Source organism: Littorina saxatilis, linkage group LG10, assembly GCF_037325665.1.
Source record: "Littorina saxatilis isolate snail1 linkage group LG10, US_GU_Lsax_2.0, whole genome shotgun sequence".
NCBI classification, from domain to species: domain Eukaryota; kingdom Metazoa; phylum Mollusca; class Gastropoda; order Littorinimorpha; family Littorinidae; genus Littorina; species Littorina saxatilis.
In genome coordinates, this window is record NC_090254.1 from 40,376,049 (window position 1) to 40,394,652 (window position 18,604).

An 18,604-nucleotide genomic window follows, 5' to 3' on the forward strand; every position below is an offset into this window, starting at 1 on the left:
TATATTCTATACAAGAAACACTTAACAAGGGTAAAATCAGAAACAGAATCCGTTAGTCGCCTCTTACGACATGCTGGGGAGCATCGGGTAAATTCTTCCCCCTAACCCGCGGTTGTTTTTTTAAAGCTGACCCCATCATATGATGTTGATAATGACAATAGAATTTTCTACACTGGTTTGTCTCAATATTTGTGTTCACAGGAGGGGGTACCTCAAACAAAGACTACGCCGATGCCCTGAAGAAGTCCATTCTGTTCTACGCTGCCCAGAGGTCGGGTAAGCTGCCTGCCAACAACCCTATCAAGTGGAGAGGTGACTCTGCCCTCAACGATTGCGTTGTCGGAGGATGGTACGATGGTACGTGAACTGTCATCCTTTTTATATTTAGTCAAGTTTTGACTAAATATTTTAACATCGAGGGGGAATCGAAACGAGGGTCGTGGTGTATGTGCGTGTGTGTGTGTGTGTGTGTGTGTGTGTGTGTGTGTGTGTGTGTGTGTGTGTGTGTCTGTCTGTGTGTGTGTGTGTGTGTGTGTGTGTGTGTGTGTGTGTGTGTGTGTCGTGTGTGTGTGTGTGTAGACCGATTCAGACTAAACCACTATACCGATTTTTATGAATTTTTTCATGAGAGTTCGTGGGTATGATATCGCCAGATGTTTTTTTCATTTTTTCGATAAATGTCTTTGATGACGTCATATCCGGCATTTTGTAAAAGTTGAGGCGGCACTGTCACACCCTCATTTTTCAATCAAATTGATCGAAATTTTGGCCATCAATTTTCGGCGAAGGCCGGACTTTGGGATTGCATTTCAGCTTGGAGGCTCAAAAATTAAATAATGACTTTGATCATTAAAAATCTGAAAATTGTAATTAAAATCATTTTTTTATAAAACGATCCAAAATTACGTTTATCGTACTTTTCATCATTTTCTGATTCCAAAAACTTATACATATGTTATATTCGGATTAAAAACAAGCCCTGAAAATTAAAAATATAAAAATGATGATTAAAATTAAATTTCCAAAATCGATTTAAAAACAATTTCATCTTATTCCTTGTCCGTTCCTGATTCCAAAAACATATAGATATGATATGTTTGGATTAAAAACACATTCAGAGAGTTAAAAAGAATAGAGATATAGAAAAGCACGCTATCCTCCTCAGCGCAACCACTACTGCGCTTTTCTGGATTGTTAATTTCACTGCCTTTGCCATGAGCGGTGGCCTGACGATGCTACGAGTAAAATGGCATTGCGTTCAGTTTCATTCTGTGAGTTCGACAGCTACTTGACTAAATATTGTATTTTCGTCTTACGCGACTTGTTTTTGTAGTATGAAGTCACAGTAAGATAGCAAACTAGATCCTGTTGTATAATTATTAGCGGCAAAAGAAACTCGCCACCCTCGCGCACATTGTAACGAGTGATTTGTTTTTGTCTTCTTAAAACTGTTGTAAAAAAAAAAAATAAAAAATAAAAAGTTTGTTCAAAAGAAAAATAGATTCGCGCGGGTTATTTTACTGGGTGGACGACGAGTGTACGTAAAATGTGTACTTGCATTCATGTTTGTTTAACCTGTTATTGTTGGATTTGAAACCGTGACAGAACAATCACAAGTCCAGTGCTTTACCAACTGAGCTACCGGTCCCTGGGGTGTTGTTGTTGTTGTTGTTGTTGTTATTGTTCCTGTTGCCGTCGTCGTCATAGTTGCTGTTGTTGTTGACGTCGTTGTCGTCGTTGTTGTTGTTGTAGTAGTAGTTGTCTTCGTCGTCGTCGTCATGTTGTTTTGGATGATAATGTGGTTGACCCCAAATGTGCTTTCAGCCGGGGATCATGTAAAGTTCGCCCTCCCGTTCGGGTCCACGACACTGGTGTTGCTGTGGGGCATGCACATCTTCAAGGACGGTTACGCCAAGGCCGGTCAGCTGGACGAGGCCTACGACATGGTCAAGTGGGCAACAGACTACATGCTAAACGCATGGAACCCCAGGACCAAGGAGCTCGTCGCTCAGGTCAGTTGCAGGGTTAAGACTTTAGTCTGTTGCTTTTGTTATTGCATAATGTTAAAGCCGCTTTTTATATTTTACTAGAAGGCCAAAAATCTAAATTAAGCGTTGCCAGCTCAAAAAACTTAAAACTCCCCCTGCTGCGCGCCCATATTGGCGTTTAAGGAACTGGTTAGATCCAGGACTTGTCTCTGTTTATTATATGCCTTGTGACAGCAGACAGACAAATTCGATTCGAAGTGTTTTTTAACTGCGGAACTGGTAGCTCAAGTTGGTTCCAGGATATTAGACTTCAGTGTGTGGCTACTTTGAGTTTAAAAATAATCCCTTTATTGCAGAACTTTCTCATTTTCTCTCCACAAATTGTCGACCTCGACGTATACCCCTATTTCTGGACCCGCTGCGGAGGACATATGATGCTGAACAGACTCTCCACAAAACTCCGGCCTGAAAAAGCATCTACCATTTCCACGAAACTTCGGCGTAGAAAAACATCTTCAAAGAAATTGGGTCCAATAAAGCATATTCAATTAAGTTGTAGCCCAGAGAGGCATGTACAGTTTCTGTAATTTTCTCTCCACAGATTGGCGACGGCAACGATGACCACCATTTCTGGGGCCGTGCCGAGGACATGACCATGGCCAGACCCTGCATGAAACTGGGTCCAGGAAAACCTGGATCGGACGTGGCTGGGGAGTGGGCTGCTGCTCTCGCTGCTGGGTACCTCGTCTTTAAGGAGAAGGGAGGTGAGCTATGTTGTCATTTGGTATCATTTGTAGGGAAGAAGGGCTCCCCAAACCGTCTTTCTTTCTTTATTTGGTGTTTAACGTCGTTTTCAACCATGAAGGGTTATATTGCGACGGGGGAAGGGGGGAGATGGGATAGAGCCACTTGTCAATTGTTTCTTGTTCACAAAAGCACTAATCAAAATTTTGCTCCAGGGGCTTGCAACGTAGTACAATATATTACCTTACTGGGAGAATGCAAGTTTCCAGTACAAAGGACTTAACATTTCTTACATACTGCTTGACTAAAATCTTTACAAAAATTGACTATATTCTATACAAGAAACACTTAACAAGGGTAAAAGGAGAAACAGAATCCGTTAGTCGTCTCTTACGACATGCTGGGGAGCATCGGGTAAATTGTTTCTCGTCCCAACCAATATGGGACTCCCCCTGGCCCGCGGGGGGTCCCCAAGCCGTCCGTCCCTGCGTCCTGTACACACTTGAAACCGATAAAACCTATCCAGTAATTCGTGGAAGGGGTCTTGCGAAGCACGAAACCCGTAAGTGGGGATAGGGAGAGATAGTCGAGACTCTAAACGATGGTTATATAACCAAGTGCACGAAGCAAAACAACCACCTTTGGAGTCAATGGCAAGTCGAACAGAGTTGAGACTTTTAGAGATAATGTAAAAGCCCTATTATACAAACTGCCATGGCTACGTAAAGGTTCCAAAGAGCATACAAGGAGATGACAAATGATAAAATCGTTTATTTAACAAGGAGATGATGATAAAACATTGGCGGCACTTCACACACACTAGGCCGGTGTAACACGAAATTTTTACTCCACAAAAAATTTACTCCGGAGTAAATATTTCGTACGAAATTCTTACTCCGAGTACACTTTTCGTACGAGAAAAGAACTCCCCAAGGCACGAAAAAATTACTCCCTCCACGAAATTTTTACTCCCCATTTTTATATTTAGTCAAGTTTTGACTAAATATTTTAACATCGAGGGGGAATCGAAACGAGGGTCGTGGTGTATGTGTGTCTGTCTGTGCGTGTGTGTGTGTGTGTGTGTGTGTGTGTAGAGCGATTCAGACTAAACTACTGGACCGATCTTTATGAAATTTGACATGAGAGTTCCTGGGTATGAAATCCCCGAACGTTTTTTTCATTTTTTTGATAAATGTCTTTGATGACGTCATATCCGGCTTTTCGTGAAAGTTGAGGCGGCACTGTCACGCCCTCATTTTGCAACCAAATTGGTTGAAATTTTGGTCAAGTAATCTTCGACGAAGCCCGGACTTCGGTATTGCATTTCAGCTTGGTGGCTTAAAAATTAATTAATGACTTTGGTCATTAAAAATCTGAAAATTGTAAAAAAAAATAAAAATTTATAAAACGATCCAAATTTACGTTTATCTTATTCTCCATCATTTGCTGATTCCAAAAACATATAAATATGTTATATTCGGATTAAAAACAAGCTCTGAAAATTAAATATATAAAAATTATTATCAAAATTAAAGTGTCCAAATCAATTTAAAAACACTTTCATCTTATTCCTTGTCGGTTCCTGATTCCAAAAACATATAGATATGATATGTTTGGATTAAAAACACGCTCAGAAAGTTAAAACAAAGAGAGGTACAGAAAAGCGTGCTATCCTTCTTAGCGCAACTACTACCCCGCTCTTCTTGTCAATTTCACTGCCTATGCCGTGAGCGGTGGACTACGAGTATACGGTCTTGCTGCGTTGCATTGCGTTCAGTTTCATTCTGTGAGTTCGACAGCTACTTGACTAAATATTGTATTTTCGCCTTACGCGACTTGTTTTTACTTCCAGTAAAAATCTCGTACGCAAAAATGGGATGCGGGCGAAGGGATAATGCCAATAAGTGATCTCGCGCACACGAATGTCGCGCTACCCTCCTTCCACCCCTTCCACCACCAAGACTAACAGGGGACAAGGGAGTAAAAATTTCGTACACCTGGCATGGGAAGTTAAATTGCTTGTGTTTGGGTGAAGTAATTTATTCGTTATTTATTCGCCATGGGAGGAACATTTTTGAACGAAATGTTTACTCGGAACTCACCTGTCTTGGGGAGTAATTTTCTCGTGCAATGGGGGAGTGCTTTTTTCGTAAAGGGAGTAACTTTTTCGTACGAAATGTTTACTCCGGAGTAAAAATCTCGTGGGAGTAATTTTCTCGTGTTACACCGGCGCCGGACGGGTAGGCAGCAGCTTCGTGTCGCCGGATGGCCGCCAACACGGAGGTGAGTTACTCCACAAAATCTGATCTAGCATCTCTCCCAGCCCCGATCCTTCGAAAATAATTGTTTGGGGTAAAGCATAAGACTCCATTATATCTTATGATTGCTCATTTTCTTTAGTGTAAGTGGCCTACATGCTTACAGGATTATATGTGTTTCAATTTTGTTGTGCGATCAGTGTAAACCCGTCGCGATATAACCTTGAATGGTTGAAAACGATGTTAAACACCAAATAAATAAAGAAAGATCAGTGTAAATAACCATTTGGAGACGTAATGAAGTACAAATGACAAAAAGAAAAGAACTTTCATGAATAAAAAGTAAAGCGCATAGTGCTTTTAGTTATGCGCTATAGAAATCTCCGTAATAAATAAATAAGAATTCAATCAACAATTATTCATGCACACTCTCCTTACCGAATTATAGCGTTGAAAGTTTATTAGTTTGAACGCAAAGTCCGAATTAATATGTGCAGTCTGAAATTAGCAGGCTGCGCGTACGCGTTTTCAAGAGGATTAACTAGGATTACCTAAGCTTGCGTGGGTTTTGACCACAGTCAGGGACATGTGTTGGGAGTGTTGGCGTATGACCACTAATGTTGAAAAATACTCTAGACGAAGGACGACGAATGTTGAAATCACAGGCGGCAGTATCGATGAGAAAAGGGGAGGGGGGGGGGGATGCAAGCCGGGGGGTAGTGGACACTTTACTACTATCATACCAAGGTATCTCACTAAATCCTTAGCGGAAACAACAACACTTTTGGTTTCAGCCATCCTGTCTCATATCCTGCTCAGATGCTGCTTTTACCCCCTGCGGGTTAGGGGAAAGAATTGACCCGATGCTCCCCAGCATGTCGTAAGAGGCGACTAACGGATTCTGTTTCTCCTTTTACACTTGTTAAGTGTTTCTTGTACAGAATATAGTCAATGTTTGTAAAGATTTTAGTCAAGCAGTATGTAAGAAATGTTAAGTCCTTTGTACTGGAAACTTGCATTCTCCCAGTAAGGTAATATATTGTACTATGTTGCAAGCACCTGGAGCAATTTTTTTATTAGTGCTTTTGTGAACAAGAAACAATTAACAAGTGGCTCTATCCCATCTCCCCCCCCCCCCCCCCTTCCCCGTCGCGATATAACCTTCGTGGTTGAAAACGACGTTGAACGCCAAATAAAGAAAGATGCTGCTTCAGCACATGCATGTACATGATGACTCACCACAGTATTCATGCCTCAGATGCATAATAATATCAGCAAAGAGAGAACCGTGTGATTTCAGGAGTTTGATCTCTCCCTGAACTATCTAGTAAGGCCTTTAACTCTGTGTATTCACAAACATTATTCCAGTGTGCATAAATAAACCGAGTTGAAGTGGGTGGCAGCACACACAGTACGAAACGTGTCGAACTGAACCACTAGAGTAGTTTTCAACATTAGTGGTCATACGCCAACACTCCCAACACATGTCCCTGTGGTCAAACCCCACGCAAGCTTAGGTAATCCTAGTTAATCCTCTTGAAAACGCAGTAAAGGTGTCATCTGGCGTGCAGCCGACCTGTAATCGTGCGCGCAGCCTACCAGTCGTCGTGCGCGCAGCCTGCTAATTTCAGACTGCACATATCAATTCGGACTTTGCGTTCAAACTAATAAACTTTCAACGCTATAATTCGGTAGGAAGAGTGTGCATGAATAATTGTTGATTGAATTCTTATTGTATGGATACAATGTATGCTGGGGTACATGAGCTATTATACATGTATTGGTCAGAGGAACATTTTTAGATTTTTACACCCCCGGTATAGGGGTGTGTATAGGTTTCACTCGATGTGTTTGTTTGTTTGTTTGTTTGTTTGTTTGTTTGTGTTCGCATATAGATCTCAAGAATGAACGGACCGATCGTCACCAAACTTGGTGAACATGTTCTATACATTCCTGAGACGGTCCTTACAAAAATTGGGACCAGTCAAACACACGGTTAGGGAGTTATTGGTGGATTAAGATTAAGAGTGACATATTAATGGTCAAAGGGAAATAATCTTCTCAGTTGGTGGCAGTGAGAATGGTTATTTCCCTTTGACCAACGGGGGTGTTTTTCCTACCTCGAAGGAATTTCTTGTTATTATTATTTTTAAACGGGATCAAACATAACCATGATCGTTTTGTTTGTATCTACTTGTGGCTTTCTCAAGTCTGAGGACACCGACTGATTAAGAACACAGCTCGCATGTAGATGTGTGTGTGTGTGTGATGTTTCTTTGTTGGTATACTTTGGCAAAAAAAAATAGGTGTGGTTACGGTAACATAGCCAAAAAAAATAGGGTAGGAAGGTAGGCAATCACTTTTTTTTTTAACTTTTTTTTCCAATGTGTACAAATTAAACCTACTTGACAGGGAAATAAGTGTGCGACTCGGGCGCTTTCGCTTACATTGCGTTTTCTGCACTCGTTTTCTAGTGTTTTTTTGGGTTTTTTTTACAAATGTAATAAAAAGTTATAGGGTCGGCCCCTAAAAATAGGGTAGGTCGGGTTACCGTAACCACACCTATCTTTTTACACCCCCGGTATAGGGGTGTGTATAGGATTCGGTCGATGTGTTTGTTTGTTTGTTTGTTTGTTGTGTGTTTGTGTGTTTGTGTTCGCATATAGATCTCAAGAATGAACGGACCGATCGTCACCAAACTTGGTGAACAGGTTCTATACATTCCTGAGACGGTCCTTACAAAAATTGGGACCAGTCAAACACACGGTTAGGGAGTTATTGGTGGATTAAGATTCTACAAGGACTTATAGAGGGACATATTAATGGTCAAAGGGAAATAACCTTCTCAGTTGGTGGCAGTGAGAATGGTTATTTCCCTTTGACCAACGGGGGTGTTTTTCCTACCTCGGAGGAATTTCTTGTTTTTGTAAGCCTTATTGTCTTTGGGGAATTTACTAAATGGAACTTCGGGCTGCGATCCCTAGGGATAGCTTGCAGCGACCGAACGGCGCTTCCCTTTTTTCAAATCGAGTCAACATCCTAGACAGTTATCTCATGATACTACATGACTCTGACATAATTTCACCAAGATACTGACAAGGCGAATCCAGGTCGTCAGAGAAGAAAATGTTTAGTTGTACTACAGTGGAACACCCTTTTTAAGACCTCAAAAAAACGGAGAAAATCGGGTCTTTAAAAGGAGGGAGTCTTAAAATAGGGGTAATTTTACAGAGGTTATGCCTAAAAAAAAAAATAGGTGTGGTTGCAGTAACCCGACCTACCCTATTTTTAGGGGCCGACCCTATAACTTTTTATTACATTTGTCAAAAAAACACACACAAAAACAAGAAAACGAGTGCAGAAAACGCAATGAAAGCGAAAGCGCTCGAGTCGCACACTTATTTCCCTGTCAAGTAGGTTTAATTTGTACACATTAGAAAAAAAAAGTTTAAAAAAAAAAAGTGATTGCCTACCTTCCTACCCTATTTTTTTTTGGCTATGTTACCGCAACCACACCTATTTTTTTTTGTTGGCCTTATGAGGAAACAAAGTTTTAAATGGAGGGAGTTTTAACTTGGGGGTATCAAAAGGGGGTTCTTCTGTTGCATTATCCATGTGCTGCTGTCAGACACGGCGTACGCCACCAAACTGCTGACGGCTGCCGAGTCTCTGTACGCCTGGGCCAAGGCGAACCCTGGCACCTACACCTCCTCCATCCAGGGAGCGGGCCAGTTCTACTCGTGAGTTTCATTTATTTGATTTGATTTATGAAGTCTTATATCGCGCGCGTATCTCCAGACTCGGACTCAAGGCGCAGGGATCTATTTATGCCGTGTGAGATGGAATTTTTTACACAATACATCACGCATTCACATCGACCAGCAGATCGCAGCCATTTCGACGCATATCCTACTTTTCACGGCCTATTATTCCAAGTCACACGGGTATTTTGGTGGACATTTTTTTTTTTATCTATGCCTGTCCAATTTTGCCAGGAAAGACCCTTTTGTCAATCGTGGGATCTTTAACGTGCACACCCCAATGTAGTGCACACCCCAATGTAGTGCACACGAGTTCTCCATCATTAACTCTATCACAAGTGTCCAAGTCGTGTTGTTACTGAAGAATGGTTTTGTGGTAAAGAGGAAATACTAATGTAGTGTTGGCATGTCATCGGGTGAGCATGCCGGGAATGTAATACTTCGAACAAAATCACATTGGGATTACCCGACCACTGGAACCAACAAACCCGTCAATCAAAAAATATGAACGCGAAGTTGTTTTGACTTCAGTTGGTGTGACACTCAATTTCGCACAATGTTTTGGAGCCCCGATGTCTCATATGCGGTCATTGTCAAACAGACAATAGGGAAAACTATATACAGTTATATTATTTGATTGTGTAAGTCGGGAAAATTATCTTCTTTCATTACATACCAGAAACATCTCTTTGCTGTGAATGTTACAGTTAGTACAAGCGAAATACTAATTCTCACCAAATAATAAACAATCTATACATAAGTCCACGTATACGAATGTGGCTGTGGAACCAGTGCTCGACTACAGTATCTACAAATAAACGTGTGTCTCACGGGTCAAGTGGCTACAATCAGTCCAGTAATGTATAGCTTTAACCTCACTATGCAGATCGAGTGGCTACAATCAGTCCAGTAATGTATAGCTTTAACCTCACAATACAGGTCGAGTGGCTACAATCAGTCCAGTAATATATAGCTTTAATCTCACTACACGGGTCAAGTGGCTACAATCAGTCCAGTAATGTATAGCTTTAACCTCACTATGCAGATCGAGTGGCTACAATCAGTCCAGTAATGTATAGCTTTAACCTCACAATACAGGTCGAGTGGCTACAATCAGTCCAGTAATGTATAGCTTTAACCTCACTATACAGACCGAGTGGCTACAATCAGTCCAGTAATGTATAGCTTTAACCTCACTACACAGGTCGAGTGGCTACAATCAGTCCAGTAATGTATAGCTTTAACCTCACTATGCAGATCGAGTGGCTACAATCAGTCCAGTAATGTATAGCTTTAACCTCACAATACAGGTCGAGTGGCTACAAAGACGAGATGTGTGAGGGAGGCGTGTGGTTGTACAGAGCCACCAACAACCAGGAATACCTGTCAGCCGCCAAGACCTACCACGAGAACGCCTGGGCCTGGGCTCTATCCTGGGACGACAAGAAAGTCGCCTGCCAGGTTGGTCATCATTGAGTTATGGCATCATTAAGTTAGGGCATACAGGGTTTAGCCTGCGAGAAAAAGGCAATGGGACCTCAGCCAAATGCCGATGGGACATAGTCGAAGGCAAGACGCGCATACGAGACCTGTATGCGTTTTTTTTCACCAAATATACAAAATGGTGCATTATGGTGCCATCTGAGAATTAGCCGCTACATCGTGTTATCTATAGAAAGTGTACATTTGGGGGCGCAGTGGTACGTAATCTCAATGCGCCCTTTGTCGCACTGAAGGGAATAGTGATGGGACATTTTCAGAATTGATGCGCCAATGGCGCAGGGCGCACTGGTAAATGACACCCTCGGCATATAGCAGCTGGTAGCTTACTTCCCCTACGTGTCCCAAGATAGGTGAATTAGCCCTTGGAGGGCGTACAACTTATCTAGTCAGATTAAAGCAGCACAAAATCAGGTTCCGAATAACACACTCATATCAAGTGAACATCCGGGCGTAAACTTGGAGTTGTTCAACTTGAAAACCAAATCCAAAGTATCTTCGATGTATGAACCTTCATTCAAGAGCTCAGTCAATCAAAGGTTGCTGTAGGTTGATGTGTAAAATGATATAACCAAAGACAAGGCAGATATCCACACGCTGTGACATTGTTATCAGTAAGTTGTGAGGATATAGCCAAAGACGATGTAAAACTGTGATACAATACAATGACACAAAGGTTTCTTCTGCCGCAGCTGTTGTTGTTCGAAGAGACTCAAGACGCCGCCTACAAGCAGGAGGTGGTGGGCTACATGGACGGGTGGCTGCCCAGCGGTCAAGTGTCCTACACCCCCTGTGGCTTGGCCTGGAGGGACAAGTGGGGGGCAAACAGATATGCTGGTAAGTGTGTCTGGGGTGGGGGGGGGGAGGATGTAAGCGCGTGAAAGACAATTTTGTTTCGTATAGATGGAAAGATGGGGGGGGGGGGGGGTCTCCAGCGAGTGAGTCTGTCTGTTTTTCTCCGTGTGTGTGTGAAAGGGGCGGGGGAGTGAGTCTGCATGCACATTATTTGTGAGTGAGTGTGTGTGTGTGTGTGTGTGTGTGTGTGTGTGTGTGTGTGTGTGAGTGAGTGAGTGAGTGTGTGTGTGTGAGTGTGTGTGTGAGTGTGTGTATGAATGTGTGTGTGTGTTTGAGTGTGTGTGTGTCTGTGTGTGTGTGTGTGAGTGTGCAGGGCCGGACCAAATGAGTTGTAAGGGGGGGGTTCCTCCTTTTTTGGGGGGGCAAATCAGCGAAGTGGCGAAGCCACAAGCGCGCGCCTGCTGCGAACTAGGGGGGTCCGGGGGCATGCTCCCCCGGAAAATTTTTGAAAAACGGTTAAAATCTGTGCAATCTGGTGCATTCTGGGCCTTGTTTTGAGGGTTAAGAGCAGCATTGTTTTGGTGCTAAAACTAGTAAAAAAACCAAAACACTCAAAGCAAGGTACATGCTTTTTCCAGGGGTGGGGTTCCGGAACCCCTGGAACCCCCCCCCCTGGGTCCGGCCCTGGTGTGTGTGTGTGTGTGTGTGTGTGTGTGTGTGTGTGTGTGTGTGTGTGTGTGTGTGTGTGAGTGTGTGTGTGTGTGTGTGTGTGTGAGTGTGTGTGTGTGTGTGTGTGTGTGTGTGTGTGTGTGTGTGTGTGTGTGAGTGTGTGTGTGTGTGTGTGTGTGTGTGTGTGTGAGGGTGTGACAACCTTGTTTTATGTAGGACAAAATAACTATTGATAGCATCTGCATGCTATTTCAACTTTTTCATCGAAAATGTAACTACGTGCAATTTTTTCAAGTCTAAAACCTAGAATCTAAATTCAAAATGTTCGGCAAGCAGCATTACTAAAATATCTAGTAAAACTGATGCACATTTAGTAATGTTAATCGCGTTAATGTTATCTTTGAAAGGAATGAAAACTAGGATTTTACGTAACTTTGATAACAGTGAACTTATTTTCATAAATGTGCACAATTTGGGTTTTTTAAACATAATTTGAATAAATCCACATAATATTTGTATATAATTTGCCTAATATGCATGATTCCTGCATAATTTGCATACGACCTGACATGCAAATTAAGCTCTCATCTATCTTTTCCTTGCAGGCAACAGCGCTTTCCTCGCTCTTGCGGCAGCAGAGGCTGGAATCTCCACCGCCAAATACCGCGCATGGGCAATCGAACAGATCAACTTTTTGCTCGGGGACAACAACCATGATGGCGGGTGTTTCAGCTACGCCATTGGCGTGGGAACTAAGTACCCCAAGAGCCCTCACCACCGCTCGGCGTAAGTGTTATCAATTTTCTAATGCGGAGCCGTGTAAGATCCCAGCCACCAGTTGTTGGACACACCATTGCATGCACCCACGACCATCATCGAATGTCAACCATTGGTTACAATTATTAGCAAGATCTAGATGTGGCACTTTTCAGCACGCGTGTACGGGTAACGTCATCAAATCTAGTTTTTACGTCACGCGTTTGTCAAGATCTGCAGTCTTGGTGGGAGCAAAACAACGTATGATTTGGAACATTGGAGAATACATGTATAATTAAGTGAGTCGCGGGTGACGAAATATAGATCTACACGTACGCGTACGGGTACATCACGAAGCGTCCCGGTACCGAAGCGTCCCGGTGCCGAAGCGTCCCGGTACCGAAGCGTCCCGGTGCCGAAGCGTCCCGGTACCGAAGCGTCCCTCTATAACGCGTCACAGGGGTACCGGGACGCTTTGGTACCGGGACGCTTCGGGACGCTCCCGCGCAGTAGGGCACGAAGCGTCCCGGTACCGAAGCGTCCCGGTGCCGAAGCGTCCCGGTACCAGTCACCACGCACATCCTCGGCTCGCATGCCAATGTATTTATAAAGCAAAGGGAATGCCTGTAATTCACACAGAGCAATCACTTGGTCTTAAACGTGCACAAGACAAAAACTTTCATACTGGGGGAGCGAGCCAGTCTGAAGAGTACTCGGGTCCAGCGCGAGCGTTTTTTATTACCCAAATGAACCCAAACAAACCCAAATGATACAATTTAAAAGTCGGAGGCAGAACTGAAAAGACTTTTTCCGACGCTCACGCTTTAATAGTGAAGCCAGAAAGCGTGTGTGATAACAGACATATCCCTCTTGTGAACGGAAGCCTACGGACTTTTCCCCCGAACTTGTCCACACGGGTACAGTATTTCCAAATTGGTGTGTTGTGAGTACAGATCTAAAGTAAAGTTGGGGAAAAGTTGGACAAAAAGTGATTTTTTTTTACCGAAAGCAAATCAAGGTCTGTGCAAAATTTAAAAAAATCAGTGAAGTCAAGGTCAAATCAAGGTCAAGATTAAATTTAAAAAAAATAAATATGGTTAGTCAAGTCAAGGTCAAATCAAGGTCAACAAGGGCGGATCTGGGGGGGGGGTTTACACGGGTTACGTACCCCCCCCCAACCCCCCACCCCCCCAAAAAAGAGGTAATTTATTGGCTCAGGATGCACCAGATAGCTCTATTTTGCTTCTTTGGATAAAAAAAAATTCCGGGGGGGCATGCCCCCGGACCCCCCTAGAGGCTTAGGCGCCTTCGGCGCCGTCAACTTGTATCTTCGCAGTCAGTTTGTAACCCCCCCCCCCTCCAAAGTGAATTGATCCGCCCTTGGTCAAGGTTTAAACAAAAAAAAAGTCTAAGTCCTGTGACGCGTTATAGTGGGACGCTTCGGTACCGGGACGCTTTGGTACCGGGACGCTTCGGTACCGGGACGCTTTGGTACCGGGACGCTTCGGTACCGGGACGCTTTGGTACCGGGACGCTTCGGTACCGGGACGCTTTGGTACCGGGACGCTTCGGGGTGTCCCCACGCGTACAGGTCTTTGCTACACGTTCGATCATCTAGAACACTGTATTGTAACTGTGTGCACCAGGTCGTGACCGGACAGGCCATTACCTTGTTGACCACCCATCATGCACCAGCTGTAAATGGTCACGTTGGGGGCTCGTTGGCCGATGGAGCAAAGGGGCTTTATATTTTGGGGCATTTGCTCTATCTTGCATGCATGTATTTGGGTAGTTCCCAGGCCTCAGATTTTCTGTGACCCTGGGATATGTATCGTGCGCATGTTTGCACACGGGGGTGCTCGCCACACCGAGGAGAGTGCACCAAGTTGACTCTGGGAGAACTACAGCCCAACAGAGCCTGGTATGTTGCCAACAACGATGCCTGCCCCCATGACTATCACTGTATTTCAATAAATCGTTCCTATCAGTATCGTTCTTTTAACCAGGTCGTGCCCGGACAGATCAGCTCCTTGTTCAGAGGCCAAATTCCATGTCTCTGTACTTAATGCTTGACTCTGCAGGGCAGTAACTTGTTCTCCTTGGCTAGGACAAGTAGTATAGTCACTGGTCAATTTGACAATCATTGTTTCTACCAGGTCGTGGCCCGACAGACCAGCCCCTTGCACAGAGGCCAACCTTCATGCACCTGGCCCCAGCCCGCAGTTGAGGGAAACATTCCATGCATGCATCAACGACCATCATTGAGTTTCAACCATAAATGATTGTAACTGTCTTCACCAGGTCTTGCCTCCGACCATGTAGTTCTCATCGTACTATGTGTTTCCGTCACCGGTTGATATGATAATCATTATTTCCACCAGGTCGTGCCCCGACAGGCCAGCACCCTGTTTGGAGGCCAATCTCCTCGCACCTGGCCCCAACCCTCAACTGTTGGTAACACACTAAAAGTGCACCCATGACTATCACTGTATGTCAATCAAAAGTTAATATCACTATCATTATTTCTACCAGGTCGTGTCCGGATAGGCCAGCTCCTTGCTCAGAGGCCAACCTTCATGCATCTGGCCCCAGCCCGCAGTTGCTGGTAGGCGCGCTGGTCGGAGGCCCTGACCAGTCCGGCAACTACAAGGACGACAGGGAGGACTACGTCATGAACGAGGTTGCCATTGACTACAACTCGGGATACCACTCTTCCCTTGCAGGTACGGTGTAACCCCCATTTTAAGAAGCATGAACAAATCTGCAAAATAACCAAAAACAGAAATCTTACACAAATGAGGCAGAAACTCATGAGTCTGAGAATGAACGTCGCTTGATCGTTTCAATGCTTGTCATTCTCTCAGGTGCCGGGAGACTGGTTCCGTATAACTCTTACTTACTCTATTACACATGTCCTATGCATTTAGAGTGCTTACTTCCCTTTGTTTATCAGATCTCGACAAGCAGAATCAAGCCGTGTAAACTTACATAATCTATGAAAAGGAATTAACGGATTAAACACCCACTAGGTTTCTGTATCAACCTTAGGTCCCCTTTTACACACACGTTACGAGAGGCTATATCATTAGGAAATCACAAAATCGAAAGTGAGGGGGTAGGTGGTGGGGGGTGGGGGTGGGGTGGGGGGGGGGGGGGCATTGGTTAAAATTGGGACTCTTAAAAGACGGACCCCACTGTATATAATGAATACGTTGAAAGACTGTGAAACGGTGGTATAACCTGGGTATAACCCTCAAAGCTAGTAGGTAGGTAGCGAGAGGGAGAGAGAGAGAGGGGGGGGGAGAGAGAGAGAAAGGGGGGGGAGAGGACAGCGAGAGAGAGAGGGGGGGAAGAGAAGACAGCGAGAGAGAGAGGGGGGAGAGAAGACAGCGAGAGAGAGAGAGGGGGGGAGAAGACAGCGAAAGAGAGGGGGGGGATGGATTTTGCCAAGGATTTTGCCAAGGCATTTGACAAAGTCAACCACAGTTTACTGTGCCATAAACTCCACCACTATGGTGTCCGAGGAAAGGTCAACGACTGGATCGGGAGCTTCCTCAGTGGGCGCCGCCAGTCAGTCGTCGTGGAAGGGGCAGAGTCTGACTATACTGACGTCAAGTCAGGAGTACCCCAAGGATCTGTGCTGGGCCCATGCCTCTTCCTAGCCTACATCAATGACCTACCGGACAGAGTCACTTCAAGCTCGCGCCTGTTTGCAGACGACACCATGCTGAACAGGCCAGTGACTTCTCAACAAGACCACGAGAGTCTCCAGGACGATCTGCGAAGCTTAGAAGCATGGGAAGAAGAGTGGGAAATGTCATTCCATCCTGACAAATGCAACACCCTCCCAATGACTCGAAGCAGAACAACCAAGCCCCACGACTACGTGCTCCATGACCACCAGCTGGAGTCGGTGGACGCCATCAAATACCTGGGCGTCACCATTCAGAAAGATGCAGGTTGGGACAAACACATCAACAACGTGTGTGCCAAAGCCAACAGTGCACTAGGCATGCTGAGGAGAAACCTGAAAATCGGATCTCCAAAGACAAAAGAACTAGCCTACAAATCACTCGTCCGACCAATAGTCGAGTACGCTTGCACAGTCTGGGACCCGCACAAGATCAAAGAGGTCAGCCAGATTGAAAAAGTGCAGCGTAGGGCAGCTCGTTTTGTTCTCAACAGACACAAACAGACGGCCAGCGTGGACGACATGCTCAACGAACTAGAGTGGCCCTCGCTAGAAGAACGCAGGAAAGAGGCCAGGCTCTCCATGCTGAAGAAGATCACATCGGGATCCGCACATGTGAGGTGCGAGGAGCTACACCTACTCGCCCCAAGGGCTAGAAGAGGAGTCCCCACAGAGAGACAGCAATTCAAGCGGATCCCAGCGAGAACAAACTACAGAAAGAACAGCTTCCTCCCAAGAACAATCAGGGACTGGAACGAGACCCCTTCATCCCTCCTCCTCTCACACCCCCAGACCCCAGACTCCTGCACTGCGCAGGAGTCGAGTTCCTGCATTGTGCAGGAACTCCCCAGCCCCCAGTAGATTCTAGCTAGGGTTTTTTTTTTTTTTTTTTTTTTTTTTTTTTTTTTTTTTTTTTTTTTGGAATCTGCAACCCTCCACAATGTGACATAATGGTCAGCCAAAATGACCGTGGTCACAATATGGAAGAAGAAGAAGAAGAAGAAGACAGCGAGAGAGAGAGGGGGGGAGAAGACAGCGAGAGAGAGAGAGGGGGGGAGAAGACAGCGAAAGAGAGGGGGGGGGGAGAAGACAGCGAGAGAGAGAGGGGGGGGGGAGAAGACAGCGAGAGAGAGAGGGGGGGAGAGAGAAGACAGCGAGAGAGAGAGAAGGGGGGGGGGGGATAACAGGACAGAAGAGGGAGAAGAGATGGGCACCACCCTCACAACGCTTGCCCAAGAATAGTTAAGATTTCTAATGCTTCGCTCCCCTGCGATCTAGATATGGTTATGAACTATTTAATATAGTCTAAAAAATGCAAATAGTATTGTTGCCCGGATGAAATGGGGATTGGCTAAATAACTAACCAAGACAAAACGTAGAACGTAAATCCTAACTTCTGCTTTTTTTTAATCATGAAGAACAACGGTTGTGGTATTTTAAACCGTTGATTAATCTGTTGTTCGTATTTCTTTCAGGAATTGTACACCTGAAGGCAACAAACAATTTCCCACCGACTCACAACAAGTGTCCTTGCAAGGCTTAAAGGCATTTTATATGTCAATAATGACAAGTAAATCGTGCAACACACGTTTGCTCCTACCTGTCTACTGTGGCAAAAAGGAATTCTACTTGTGAATGACAGTATGGCTGCGAGACAGAATGACTTAAAGTATGACCAAGAAATAAAACCACCGTTGCTTGTTCATCAGTCTGTCTGCCTGTCTGTTCATCCGTCCGTCTGCTTGCTGACTGGCTGTCTGCCTGCCTGACTGTGTGTATTTTTTTAAAAATCTTTTTATAATCATTATTATGCTAAAAGTCGGCCTGAATCGGCCACAGAAAACCGAAGTAGGCCGACGGGCACCACAACTCTCACTCTGTCGCTTGTCTGGAAGCCCTTCTCTATCCTTAGCGGATTATGACTTTATTCAGTTATTCTGCGGAAAAAAACAGAAATTCTGGAGAAAAAACGGGTTTTCTCCAGCATTTCTGAATAATGTCATCTTCCGCGGAAGCATCGTTTTTTTCTGCAGCAAAATAGTTTTTCTGCAGCATAGTGTTTATATGTTTTTCTGCAGCATTATTGCGAACAACTTTTACACAACAGCACATCTGACACCTTCATTACCTTCGCTTGAGTGTATATTTTTCTTCTCGTGATAGTTTATCGTCATAGCGCTCAGTGTTTTCTAAGTAATTGTGGACGAGTCCATCTCTCAACAGAGGGGAATCTCACGTCTCCAATAATTATCATAATGAGCAAGTATGAAATGCTGCAGAAAAAGTGTAAACAGTTTTTCTCCAGTAAAACAACATATCACCGTTTTACTGCAGTACGTATTCTTGATTTCAATTTTACTGCAGTTAAATGTTTTTCTGCAGAAAAAAACCGATGCTTCCGCGGATGATGACATTATTTAGAAATGCTGTAGAAAACCCGTT

General features: G+C 44.4%; 1 protein-coding gene across 1 annotated transcript in view; it reads left to right on the forward strand.

Annotated features, from left to right (window-relative positions):
* The window catches only part of LOC138978816 (endoglucanase A-like), a 23,412-nt gene extending 5,547 nt beyond the window's left edge, over positions 1–17,865 (forward strand). Inside the window, exons 4-12 of the mRNA XM_070351597.1 lie at positions 202–357; positions 1,825–2,012; positions 2,590–2,752; positions 8,619–8,730; positions 10,062–10,212; positions 10,944–11,088; positions 12,321–12,501; positions 15,004–15,194; positions 17,638–17,865. Of these exons, the coding sequence (XP_070207698.1) occupies positions 202–357; positions 1,825–2,012; positions 2,590–2,752; positions 8,619–8,730; positions 10,062–10,212; positions 10,944–11,088; positions 12,321–12,501; positions 15,004–15,194; positions 17,638–17,705 (1,355 nt within the window). The 3' untranslated portion in view covers positions 17,706–17,865. The remainder of the gene's footprint in view (positions 1–201; positions 358–1,824; positions 2,013–2,589; positions 2,753–8,618; positions 8,731–10,061; positions 10,213–10,943; positions 11,089–12,320; positions 12,502–15,003; positions 15,195–17,637) is intronic.
* Positions 17,866–18,604: the final 739 nt, after the last annotated feature.